The sequence below is a fragment of the Drosophila mojavensis genome, unplaced genomic scaffold (genome assembly GCF_018153725.1).
Source record: "Drosophila mojavensis isolate 15081-1352.22 unplaced genomic scaffold, ASM1815372v1 contig_136, whole genome shotgun sequence".
NCBI classification, from domain to species: domain Eukaryota; kingdom Metazoa; phylum Arthropoda; class Insecta; order Diptera; family Drosophilidae; genus Drosophila; species Drosophila mojavensis.
In genome coordinates, this window is record NW_025318667.1 from 6,920,214 (window position 1) to 6,932,627 (window position 12,414).

Sequence of the window (12,414 nt, forward strand, 5' to 3'; positions counted from 1 at the left end):
ATTCGATTCAAATTGGCATCGACATCGACAACAGCAGCGACACGATTCGTTGACCCAACCAATGCAGAACCTTGGAATTAGCATAAAACGTTGTTGCTCCACATTAGTCCGGCTCTGGGTGCTCCGGCTGCTAACGAAGCTGTCGTCCGACTTGGACTATACTACTACTATTTATCATATTCAATCATTTTTATTATATTCGTATTTTTTTGTTTGCTTGCCAAGCTAATCCCACAGACGAGAACTAACCCTAGGGTTAGGTGAATGCTTCGACAGATTTATATTGAGCATTGAATTTGAATTGAGTTTATGTATTATTTGATTAGAAAGTTTATATCATTTTATATATTTACTCTCTACTTTCATTTTGATTTTATTAGTTCTTAAATTTCTCTGTTCTCTGTTGTTGAACGGTCCTTTGCAATATGACTTTCCTACGTTTCTAAGTAAAAGATCTTAAGTAATAAACAAAAATTATTTATCCTAATGTTTCATGAATATAAATGTTTATAGACGTCTTCAGTATAGTATAGTATAGTATAGTTTAAACACTTGAATATTTTGTACATTTATTAGTCCTCAAATTTTTTATTTACGTCCATTTTATTCTTATTAAAAAAAAAAATTTATTTAGCTCTACATTAGTTTTGAAAATATTGAAAATTTATGTATTGAGTTGCGCTTAAAAAATATATATATATTATTTAAATTTTTTTCATTAGGTTCAATTCAACTGTGGGTATCTTTCTCAACTTGACAACAAAAGTTATACAATTTTTTCTGAATGAATATTCTTATAGAAAAAAAGGTAGTATTGGAAGATTTGTAGTTCAGTCTTTCAGGGAAAAATCAAAGATGATAGCTTAACAAATCATAGATCAAATTGAATCTGTCGCTATAAAATCTAACCGACTTAGGTAAACTATTATTTATTTTCTTGGAAATTGCTAATTATATTGAAAATTGTTCATTAGCAGTAATACGTAGTACAACAATTGTTGAATAATCCATACTGAGAAATGCCTCCAAGTTAATGGTATGTATAAGATATGCAAAGAGAGAGGGACAAAAAGACAGAGAGAGTGAGAAAAAGAGAGATAGAGAGAGAGGATAAAGACCATAGGGAGAGAGAGAAAGAGTGGGAGAGACAGTGACAGGAGAGAAAGTTTTGCAGGAGCATCTCCTGCCCGTATTCCCGGCACATATAGAATGTCAAGATATTTCACTGATCTCTTTGACTTGACGATGATTTTGGCAATATTGATATGGTCCGTTTCTACTTACTAACTCTAAGAGATAAGTAGGTCCTTCATTCAATATGCGAACTTTAGTTCTGCTCCTGCCAGACTCTTTCGTTCTATCATATATAGATCCATAGTAAAGGTCCCAGTACTGATCCCAGCAGGACTTTAGCTGTTACTGCTTAAGGAGTAGGTGTGTGCATGTGTGTGTACATCTGTGTAGGTAAGTGCTCAAGTGTGTGTGTGTGTGTGTGCCTGAGTGAGTTTGTTTCTGTCTCAGTTGTAAAAACCTTTTGAGCAGGTGTCGAAACAATGTGTGGAGCGCAATTTAAATTAGAATGTTGCCACATTCATTAGACGATTAACAACATTAGCAACAACAACATAAACAACAACATGAACAGCAGCAACAACAACAAACTCATATAAAAATGTCAGAACAAGTTGAGTTGGCAATTTGTCAACCGGCAACAGCAACCGGCTAGACTCGCGGCCCGGTCTCCAGTTTACATTCGAAATGAATTTTTTGCATACTCGCATCTCAGAAATTCCAAAATTCCTCCCCCCGCCCCATCGCCACAGATCCCAGCCCAGGCCAAGCGAACAGCAGCAGCAGCAGCAGCAGCAACAACAACAACAACAACGAAAATAATAATAAAAGAAATCAAAATGAAAAACGAAGGCAAACAAATAAAATTTCCGTGAGCTCTTAATATTTGTATTTTGATTTCTGGCCCGGCTGCCACTTGGGCTGACAACTTGGCCAACAACTGGCTGCCCCCTAGGGGGGCGCTAGGCGCCGCGGGGTTGTGCTGGGGGTTGATCAGCCAGTGAGTGTGTGTCCATGTCCATGGATTTGTTCATGCGCAAGGTTTTTTGCCAACGCGCGCGAGATTCGATTGGTTCGCCTGGCCTAGACTGGCATCGGGCGGGCCGGCCGGTGGTCAGCCAGCCCCAGCTCCAGCTCCAGCTGCAGCTACCGCACCCTCCGCCCCCGCAGCACACAAGCAGCCGCAGCAGCAGCAGCAGCAGCATCGCCAGCCGGAGCTGCTTAATTGTTAGAGCGGCTGCTCGGTTGCGGCTGCTGCGGCTGCTGCTGCTGCTGCTGCTGCTGCTGCAGCGGGGTGCATTGATCTTAAAATGGCGCAAAAGCCATTGAACTGTGCGCCATTGCAACGGCCTGCAACAACAACAACAACAACAACGTAGCGACTCGGTTCGGCTCGGTTTGATTCGGTTTTTGGCTACGACTCCGGCCACAGACTCTCGCGCAGAGACAGTGACAACAGCGGCTCAGACAGAACTTTTCAGCGCCAATTTGTGAATTGTGTGTAGGTGTGCGTATGTGTGTGTGTGTGTGTGTGTAGCATATGCTAATTTGTGCAGCTAAGTAACTAGCGTTTACTTGGCCCGGCTAGTTGGCAAAGCCAAACGAAATCGAGAATGAAATAAAAGAAAAAAAAAAATCACAATCTGAAATGTAAATTCTTTTCGACGACGACGCCGCGACTGCTGCAACTGTTGCTGCTGCTGCTGCTGCAACTGTTGCTGCTGCTGTTCTTAATGATTATTAAATGCATTTGCCGGCACGTTCTTAGCTCTGCTGCTGCTGCTGCTGCTGTTGGCACTCTGCCCGACGTCGTCTGTTTGGATGAGTTAAATGAACGCGCGCTTCGCCTATGAAAGATGTCAAGGCTCAAATTTTATATCTGATTTCGCACGCTGAGCACACAGTCGAGGCAGCCAGCTAATAAAGATGCAGACAAGCAGCCGCGGCGTATGTCACCAAATCGAAATCGCTAATCGATTGCATCGATCAATTAATCGGCCTGATGATCGGCATTTCACTTGACTTGAATCTGTCTAGAACTTTTGCATTATCTCGATATTTTACATTTAATATTTGAAGAACTTTGATTATTGAATATAGGTTTGTCACTCTCGATAAGTTCTCTTATCCTCTCATAAGCCTGGGTTTTTTTTTTCTAATTCGCGTTACTTTCTACAGCTCTTGCTTTCTACTATTTCTCGCTCTCGCTCTTGTTGTCGTTTGTCACCCTTAGGCTGTCGCCCTCTCTCTCTCTCAATCCCTATCCATCCCTTCTTCCTCTCTCTCTCTCTCCCTGTCTCGCTCTTCCTCTCTCTGTATCACTTAATAATTTTTTGCATAATTGTTTTAATTTCATTTCCAAATCTCTCTACATTTTATGCTCCCCTTTTCTATCTCTCTCGCTCTGTTACTCATTCTTTATTATTATTTCTCTTTCTTCCTTTCTCTCTTACGTTTGCTCTCTTTCTGTCTCCTGTTCTATTTCTATTTTTACGTATCCCTGTTCCTATTTCCTCGGTTCCTATTTCACATCTCTATTATCCCTTCTCTCTCCTTGTTATCCCTTCTCTGTCTGTCTTTCTCTTGTTCACGATCTAAATTATTCACTGCCTCTGTCCCACATTCTTTCTCCCATTTCTTTCTGTCTCTTACCTTGTCAATTTATCATATCTCTCACTGTCACTGTCTATCTCCATATTTTATTCTCTTCATTTCGTAACTTCCAATAAGAGATATTATATTATTATTGTTGCCATCTCTACAATCCAGTCAAAAATTATATTTTACCTGTAAATATTTTTCTTTCAATTTATAATTTCAATTGTCAACACAATTTAAATTTTTCCAGATTTTTTCGAAAAATATTTTTGTTTGATTACATATTTATTTGCAGTGTTCTTTTCACGCATTTACTTAAAATATTTAAATAAAATAAGTCAAATCAAACATTTACATTTGGGCGGAATAAATGTCTTTTGCCTTGAAGCTGTCTTTTGATTGACAGTTCTATTGATATGAAATAAAGTTTCTAATGATAATAGACTGAACATATGAGTCACTTCTCGAACTATCTATACAGAATGTTCTTGAGCTTAGCAAATGTATATATTCATATATATGTAGAATATATAGAGATTTGCATTCAGCTTGGCTAATCTCAGTTTATACTAATCAAATTGCAATGATAACGTTTTCATATAGATTAATTAATTTATATCTGGAATGAAGTTTAACGTATTCAGAAGCTGATATATGAGAGAGCGAGAAAGATAAAGAGGGAGAGTGGGTGGCAGAAAGGGAGGGGAAGAGGGAGAGAGTGAGATTGAGAGATGAGAGAGATATATATGGAGTGAAAAAGAGAGAGAGGGAGACATAAAAAAAATGAAAGGGATAAAAAAGAGAGAGAAAGATAAGAGAGAGAGAGAGAGAGAGAGAGAGAGAGAGAGAAGAAGCTCCTAAATGAAACGAAATAGTTGACACTTGGAAAAGATGGAACGATGCAGAGACATAGCAAGAGAGAGGGAGATAGGAGAGAGAAAGGAATGAAGGAGAGGTGAGAGAATCAGAGTGATCGGAAATACATGTATAATATTTAAGAAAGATAAAGTAATCAAAAGAATGCAATATTAAGAAAGATTTGTAAATAGACAGAGATAGAAAGAGAGGGAGGGAGATCTGAAAATATTTGTCAATTTCTGTAATCTGAAATCTCAAACAATATGTTGCGCAGTGAGATAAGGGTGTGAGTAGAGCAGCATGAGAATTTGTCATTGATCTTTGTTGATTTGATTTGCAAAGCGCAAGAGGAGAATAAATTTGATCAGAGTCAGGTAATTGCATGTGCTGCAATTGGAAATGGATGTGACCATGAATGTGAAGCATTCCAATTAGATTACAAATGGAAACAATTTGAGACAGGGGGTGATTTCATAAGCTGCATGCAAAAATCAATAATGAAACAAAAACTATTTGATCAGCTCAAATGGCAATAGAAGTGCGCTTAGCATTTGGGGCACAGCTCGATTTACCATCTATGCCCAGCTTAGAACAAGTAACAAAAGACAAAAGACAACAAAGAAAGGGTCATATAGCAACGCGTGCAATATACAAACACCAATGCGAGTCGGATTCTTCTACAACCTTGGACTTTGGGCCAGTCCGAATGCGAGATGCGCTCCATTAATGCCCGAAAGTCTGACGAGGCAGTTTTTTTTGTTTTTATGGACAAGCGCAAGCATAGAATATTGACAAGCAATCAAATATTTGTTTATGTGCATATATATACTATGTATATATATTTAATATACATATATATACATATATATATATAAATGCGCAGTGTGAAAATTGGGTTAAGAAATAAAGCATGCAAACTACCTTGACACATTTAATTGAGCTGCTGCTTTCGAAATTATTTATGTACAAAGCAAATACATTGAAGAATGCTTTGTGTGGGCTGCCGGCGGGAGGGCGTGGCACGAGAACAGAAGCAATCACAGTGTTGTTGTTGTTGTTGTTGTTGCTGCTGTTGCAATTGTAATAAATATGTAATACGAAGAAGAAGAAGAACAAATTGCCTTTACGAAATGTACATCACATGCTACAATAAGTCAATACACACTCCATCTGTGTGTGTGTGTGTGTGCACACTCTTATAAAGAATGTGAAAATGATAAGAACAACGCGCATACGCCACGTGAGCCGGACTAAACTGACGACCGAAGCTGTCCCCATTATTGAACCAAAAATTTTTATGCGCAATGCGCTGATTAGACATTAGAGCATAATATCAATTTGAAGTGCAACTGTATGTGTGTGTGTGTGTGTGTGTCTGTGTGAGTGAGTGCACGTAATGCGTCTGCGGCAGGTTTCAAAGTCTCAAAGTTTGTAAAGTTTATTGACCACCCAGCCGAGTTGTTGCCAGTTACCACGCGTTGGCAAGCGACAGACAGAGAGCGAGAGAGAGAGAGCGAGAGCGAGCGAGATTCCAGCTGAAGGGTTTAAAAATAATCCAGCAATCGAGCCGATCCCAGCAACTGTCTGGCTGGGGTTCATGTCCTTTCCATAGGATGTTGTTGGCCGGCCAATGATCTTGCTGTCGGTTTGAACCTGTTGCCACCTGAAGAACGTGGCTGCTGCACGCACTCTTACTCCCTCTCCCCTCCCCTCCCCTACGCCTAGCCCCCCTCCAGAGTCGTCCTCCTATTTGTTGCGCAGCGGTCATTGAGTCTGGCAAGGCAACAATTTCATTTTCTGGAAGCTTCAGCCCTTGATCAGTGCCGTTGGCAACAATAAAAAGGTTCACCGACCGAGGGTTCTTTGCAATTTATGCCAGTTTATCGTAGGCTAGTCAATGCTGCCAAAGTCAAAGCCAACTGGCCAGAAAAACGCTAACGCTAGCTAGAGTTTCGGCTTGAAGTGGATGTTAAGGAAGACTTTGCGCTTTTCAGTCGAAATTTTTTTATTGATTTTTTGAAGACCTTATAAAAGATATGAAAATATTGAATTCAATTTGAATACGACTAATAATTTTTAGAGCAGTGAGACAGAGACAGAGAGAGTGAGAGAAATAAAGAGAGATAATGAGGGAGGATGGAGAGAGAGAAATTATAAGAACGATCAAGAGAGATCAAGTAAAATCATATTGCAGAGAATGAGATATAGTGAGAGGAGTGAGGGAAGATGGAAGATATTGAAGATAAGGATTGAGAGATCAAGTGAGATAGAAATAATATATGTGAGATAGAGCGATATATCTTTTAAAACAAATGAGATCAGCTCATGGGAGTAAGATGGAGAAAAAGTATAGATCGTGAAACAAAGCTAGCTATATTCAGCCGAATTTAGCGGAAAAATGTGATCATCTCCACTGTAGGCTGGCTGTGGACAGTTGCGGTTCATTGGCAGACTGGGATTCATGGGTTAACGTCTGCCGTCAGGTCATTAAAATATAATGTTGGCGCAGCGACTCTCGTAAATGCCGAACGCAGCAGCAACAGCAGCAGCAGCAACAGCAGCAGCAGCAACAGCAGCAGCAGCAGCAGCAGCAGCAGCAGCAGCAGCAGCAGCAGCAGCAGCAACAACAGCAGCAGCAGCAACAACAGCAGCAGCAGCAGCAGTCGTACATCTTGTGCCTGGCCCTGTTTTCTGGTCCTTTGTGCGCCACACGCATTCGCATATTCCCAGCCAGCCACTCGCTAAAGTCAATGGCACGGGTCTTGGATTCTATTTTAGCGCATGCCAGCGGCCCTGAACTTGTTTTTTTCTGCTCCATTGTTGGAAGTCTTCCGTGCCTGGCATGAATCAGCGTCAGCCCGAGATAGTTTCTCTCTGGAGCTTGAGCTCCCCCTCTACTCTGTTATGTCTTTGGCTTGGAACTTTGCAGCATTTTGGACGATTCGCATCAACGGTAAATAGAAAATAAAACAATATCTAGTTAAGTCTACCCACAAATAAAAAGAGCAAAAAAACGAAAGCAACTCAATCGCATTGGAGGCGTATGTGATCGCGATAGAGCGGCAAGAGGTGATAGACCAAGTAGTAGAACTTCTCGATGGTCTCGTCCAGGAAGAGCAGATCGACCACGACCGGCTCCAACGGATTGAGGGCACCGCCCAGAGTCAGCTGGTCGAGGCTGCGGGCGCAGTGCAGCATCTCGATCAGATAGTAGGCCTTCTTGCGGGGCATCTCGAGGCTCTCCTGCTGCAGGTAGATCGTTAGCTTGGTGTACTCGGCAATCGTGGTCTTCTGTACGTTCTTGTCGTTCGGATAGTGCAGCTCGATGTAGTTGTTCACCGCATTCCACTTCAGCAGCGGCGCATGGGCATTGTAGTACTCCAGCCAATTGATGTGCGTCTCCAGATCCTCCAGACCCAGATGGAAGAGCAGACGTGCCGCCTCCTGGTACGTCGTATCGCAGTCCTCCTGGAAGCTGTGCAGCAGTGAGCGCAGCTTCTGGCGCAGAAACCTGATGGCATGATCCCGATGATTCACCAGCTTCATTGCTATAGATCTTCCCCTCGTCGCGGTATCGTTGTTTGTCTCTCTGGTGTGGATTGTCAACATTTATGTAACGGATTATATCATGTTCATTATTGTTTTGTTGTAAATCTATGCGCGTGTGCGTGTGTGCGATTGTGTGTGTTTTCGTGTGTGTGTGTGTATGTGTGTGGGAATATAATTTCCAGGCCTAGTTGATGCAATAGTATGGAGAATCACAGTACGACTTGACATTCAAGCACGAAGCACTTGATAAATGTATATTAAGAGTAGATAATATTATGAAAAGGTACTAGAATATGCATATATATAGTACTACAAAAATTTCAGTCTATATGCTAGTCTAAGCTTTATATATACGTGTATATATTTAATTATGTATTTTTTAGCTTTTGCTTAGATTTTAATTCTGCTTCATATTGAAATCTTTTATTAATTTTTTTTTCTGCATCTGGCAACTTTGGACTTTTCCCCAAGCCTTACCTCTTTATATACAGAGAGGCTACATATATTAAAATATTTAGAATTGTTTTCAAGCTCAGAAAAAAACCCATGAAAAAAGCCCAAAAATTTGCCTACAAATTGAGATGAAAATCAAAACGAAACAGTGCGAAGCAAACTTAGTAAAAGAAATTGTAAGACCCCAAAGAAATTGAAGATCGCACTTGAAATGCCCTGTAATATAAATATATATAATTGATTATTTTATTTATTTTGTTAATAATTTCTAATGCTGTAAATATAAAACAATTATGGAACAGAAGCCATTGAATTAGTTTTGTTAAAGTCAAGTTAAAGTAAAGTAATTTTTCTATTTTTAATAACACACCCCCATACCCATTAACTTTGCAAAAAAGTAAATTGAAATATTATAGACTTACGCAAGTAAACAAATTCGAATGCTTTTTGATATAAATAGTCCTACAACTACAAAAGGATTTATTCCACAATGAAGTTTACATAGTAAAGTCCATACAGCAGCCCGAGCAGCGACTGGCTGCGTCAACTGCGCAGTCAGTAGAGCATGTGTATGTGTGTGCGTGTGTGCATGTGATGTGTATGCATGACAGAAGCATGAAATTATTGGAATATTAGCTCTTTGCAGGATTCAGGAGTTCTCGAAGTCGAATTTTCCCGACTATTGTCTCGGTTTATTGTTGTATTATTGATATGTGCCATTCTCTTAGGCTATATAATATACAGTTGCAATAGCTCGAAATGGTATGGGGATAAATTTTTCTTATTTACACAGAAATTCAATTTATCGAGAATTATTGAGAAAAATTTTGTTCGTTGGGATAAAATTTTGCTCGATTTATCGCGATTTTCGATTTAGTGGGGTACAAATTGTCGAGACTCGACTGTACTTAAATAGTTAATCTTTTAGTTGACTCTAGTTTTGTCAATATAACAACTCTTAGCTGCTCAGGTCCTACAGATTGAGCATTGCCCCAACCAGGATATGAACAAATTTACAGACTGTAAACAACTTAACATATGCAACAGATTGCGAGAGTGACGGCATTACAAATGCGCAAAGATCTCTATCGCTCACTCTCACCATCTCGCTCTCGCTCGCTCTCTCTCTCTCTCTCTCTCTCTCTCTCTCTCTCTAGCTCTCGTTGTGTGTGCTTGCAAATGTATGTACATAGCATTTGGCTATGTTTCAATTTCAATTTTAAAGCAGCGAACCTTCCAGTAGCCATAGCTATAGATATATACAGAACCACATACATACATACACACATATACACAGATATATATGTATGTATGTGTATCTACCGTATGGCCTTCGGCTATGCCTGGTGTCTGCCTGCATTACATTTCGCCCGCAAATCCGTAGAAATTCCAGTAATTGAAGAGCCGCACAGTCGAGCGGACGTCAGCGTGCGAACACACAGGGTCTGAGGCTGAACAAGGGATAACGCGCGCGATCTACCTGATCTCTACCTGCTGTCGCGATGAGTGCAGATGAACTGGGGCTGGCCGTCTTCGGGGTGCTGCTGTCGCTCGTCTGCATTGCAGTTGCGCTGATCTGCCAGCGGCGGAATGCGCGTCTGCTGGGCCGCACGCCGCCCGGGCCGTGGGGCGTGCCGCTGCTGGGGTACTTGCCGTTCGTGGATCGCCAGGCGCCGCACAAGTCGCTGCAGGCGCTGGCCCGGCGCTACGGCGCCATCTATCAGCTGAGCATGGGCAGCGTGCGGACGGTGGTGCTGGCGGATGCGGCGCTGGTGCGCGACTTTCTGCGGCACGAGGAGCTGACCGCCCGGGCGCCGCTCTACCTGACGCACGGCATCATGGGCGGCTATGGTAAGCACTCTGGCCGCACTTTGCCACCGAAACGAATGACTTAAGACAGCAACTTGCAGGCATCATTGGCGCCGGCGGCGACATATGGAAATATCAGCGCAGGCAGCTGATCGAGTGGCTCAAGGCGCTGGGCATGACGCGCAAACAGTGCGAGACGCGTGCGCAGCTGGAGCAGCGCATCAGCAGCGGCGTCAGCGAGTGCGTCCAGGTGAGTCTCTCTCTCTCTGCCTCTCTCGCTCTCTCTCTCTCGCTCTCTCTGTGTGTCTGTCTCTTTCTCTGTCTGACTAATTGGCCAACTGGCCGCTGTGCGAGAAATTCCAAGAATCATGAAAGTGAAGGTCCTACGCGTCATCGTCATCGTCTCTGCTGCTGTCGTCGTCTCTGGACATTCACTTTCCGTTGTGGTCATCACTCGACGTCGCTGCCGCTGCTGCCGCGGCTGCTGCTGCTGTTGCTGCCGACGTCGACAACGACGACGCATAAATTTAAAAATTTGCTAATTTTTTGTTGTTGCTGTCGCATGTTTTTGCTGCTTTGCTTTGCCATTTTTTTCTCTCTCTGTCTCTCTCTCTCTCTTTCATTGTGTTTTTGCTCTTTTTCTTTTTGTTTTCCACCTTTCGCTTTTGGCACTTTTCACTGTCTGTTCTGGATCTGACGTGCTCTTTGTTCGCAGGCCTACGAGTCGGAGGCGAAGGCCCCACTGGATCCGCTGCCGGCGCTGCAGCACACGCTGGGCAACATCATCAATGATCTGGTCTTTGGCGAGACCTACGAGCGCCACGATCCCAACTGGCTGTACCTGCAGCAGCTGCAGGAGCAGGGCGTCAAGCTGATCGGCGTCTCGGGCATGGTCAACTTTTTGCCCTGGCTGCGCCATCTGCCGGGCAACAAGCGCAGCATACGCTTCCTGCTGGACGGCAAGGCCAAGACGCATGCGCTCTACGATCGCATCATCGCACGCTGCGCGCAGCAGCTACAACAGGAAAAGGAACAGCAGCAGCAGCAGCAGCAGCAGCAGTCGCCTGGCCGCAGCATCTTGGCGCACTTCCTGCACGAACGTCAGCCCTACTCACAACTGTATTGCGATGAGCAACTGCGTCACCTGCTGGCCGATCTCTTTGGCGCCGGCGTGGACACGTCGCTGGCAACGCTGCGCTGGTTCCTACTCTATATGGCGCGCGAGCAGCGCTGCCAGCAGCGACTGCAGTCGGAGCTGCGCCACCTCAGCGAGTCGCCCACGCTGGCCGAGCTCGAGCCGATCGCCTATCTGCGCGCCTGCCTCTCGGAGGCGCAGCGCATTCGGTCCGTCGTGCCGCTGGGCATACCGCACGGCGTCGACCAGGACACCATGGTGGGTGACTACCACCTGAGGAAGGGCACCATGGTGCTGGTGCTGCAGTGGGCCATACACATGAATCCCGAGGCCTGGCCGGAGCCGGAGCAGTTCCGGCCGGAGCGGTTTCTCAGCGCGGACGGCGACTATGTGGCGCCCGCTCAGTTCATTCCCTTCCAGACGGGCAAGCGCATGTGTCCCGGCGATGAGCTGGCCCGCATGATGCTCACGCTCTACGCGGGACGCATTCTGCGTCGCTTCCACGTGCAGCTGCCCGCCGGAGAGGCGCAGCACGTGGACTTCGAAGGCGAATGTGGCATCACCTTGGCTCCGGCGCACTACAAACTTCAATTTACCCCTATGGAAGAGCTACCCAAGAATGACTAAATTTGTTCGGATTATTTTTTCAACATTTTTTAGAATTAATAGGCTTTTATTATTTTTTAAATATATATATATATAAATTTTTTTTTTTAATTTATTTTTTTTATTTTTCAAATTAACAATTTGACTAAGTGCATTCTTTTTCTTTTTTTTCTTCCAATATAAATAATAAACAACAATAAAAAATATTTTAAACCCATTTTAAGCGGTGTTTGTCAAATAAACTATTAATTTTCGCTATTAATTTAAGATTTATGTAAAAGGAAAAATTTTATAAAATATTTTCATATTTTTTAATTTTTTATTTAACGATTGAA

General features: G+C 43.1%; 1 protein-coding gene across 2 annotated transcripts in view; it reads left to right on the top strand.

Moving 5' to 3' along the window:
* Positions 1 to 12,179, top strand: part of LOC6586100 (cytochrome P450 306a1) — a 29,347-nt gene extending 17,168 nt beyond the window's left edge. For both annotated transcript variants that reach the window (XM_015160627.3, XM_002011687.4), the window contains exons 2-4: positions 9,914 to 10,380; positions 10,440 to 10,588; positions 11,054 to 12,179. In XM_015160627.3, the coding sequence (XP_015016113.1) occupies positions 10,032 to 10,380; positions 10,440 to 10,588; positions 11,054 to 12,100 (1,545 nt within the window). In that variant the 5' untranslated portion in view covers positions 9,914 to 10,031 and the 3' untranslated portion in view covers positions 12,101 to 12,179. The remainder of the gene's footprint in view (positions 1 to 9,913; positions 10,381 to 10,439; positions 10,589 to 11,053) is intronic.
* Positions 12,180 to 12,414: the final 235 nt, after the last annotated feature.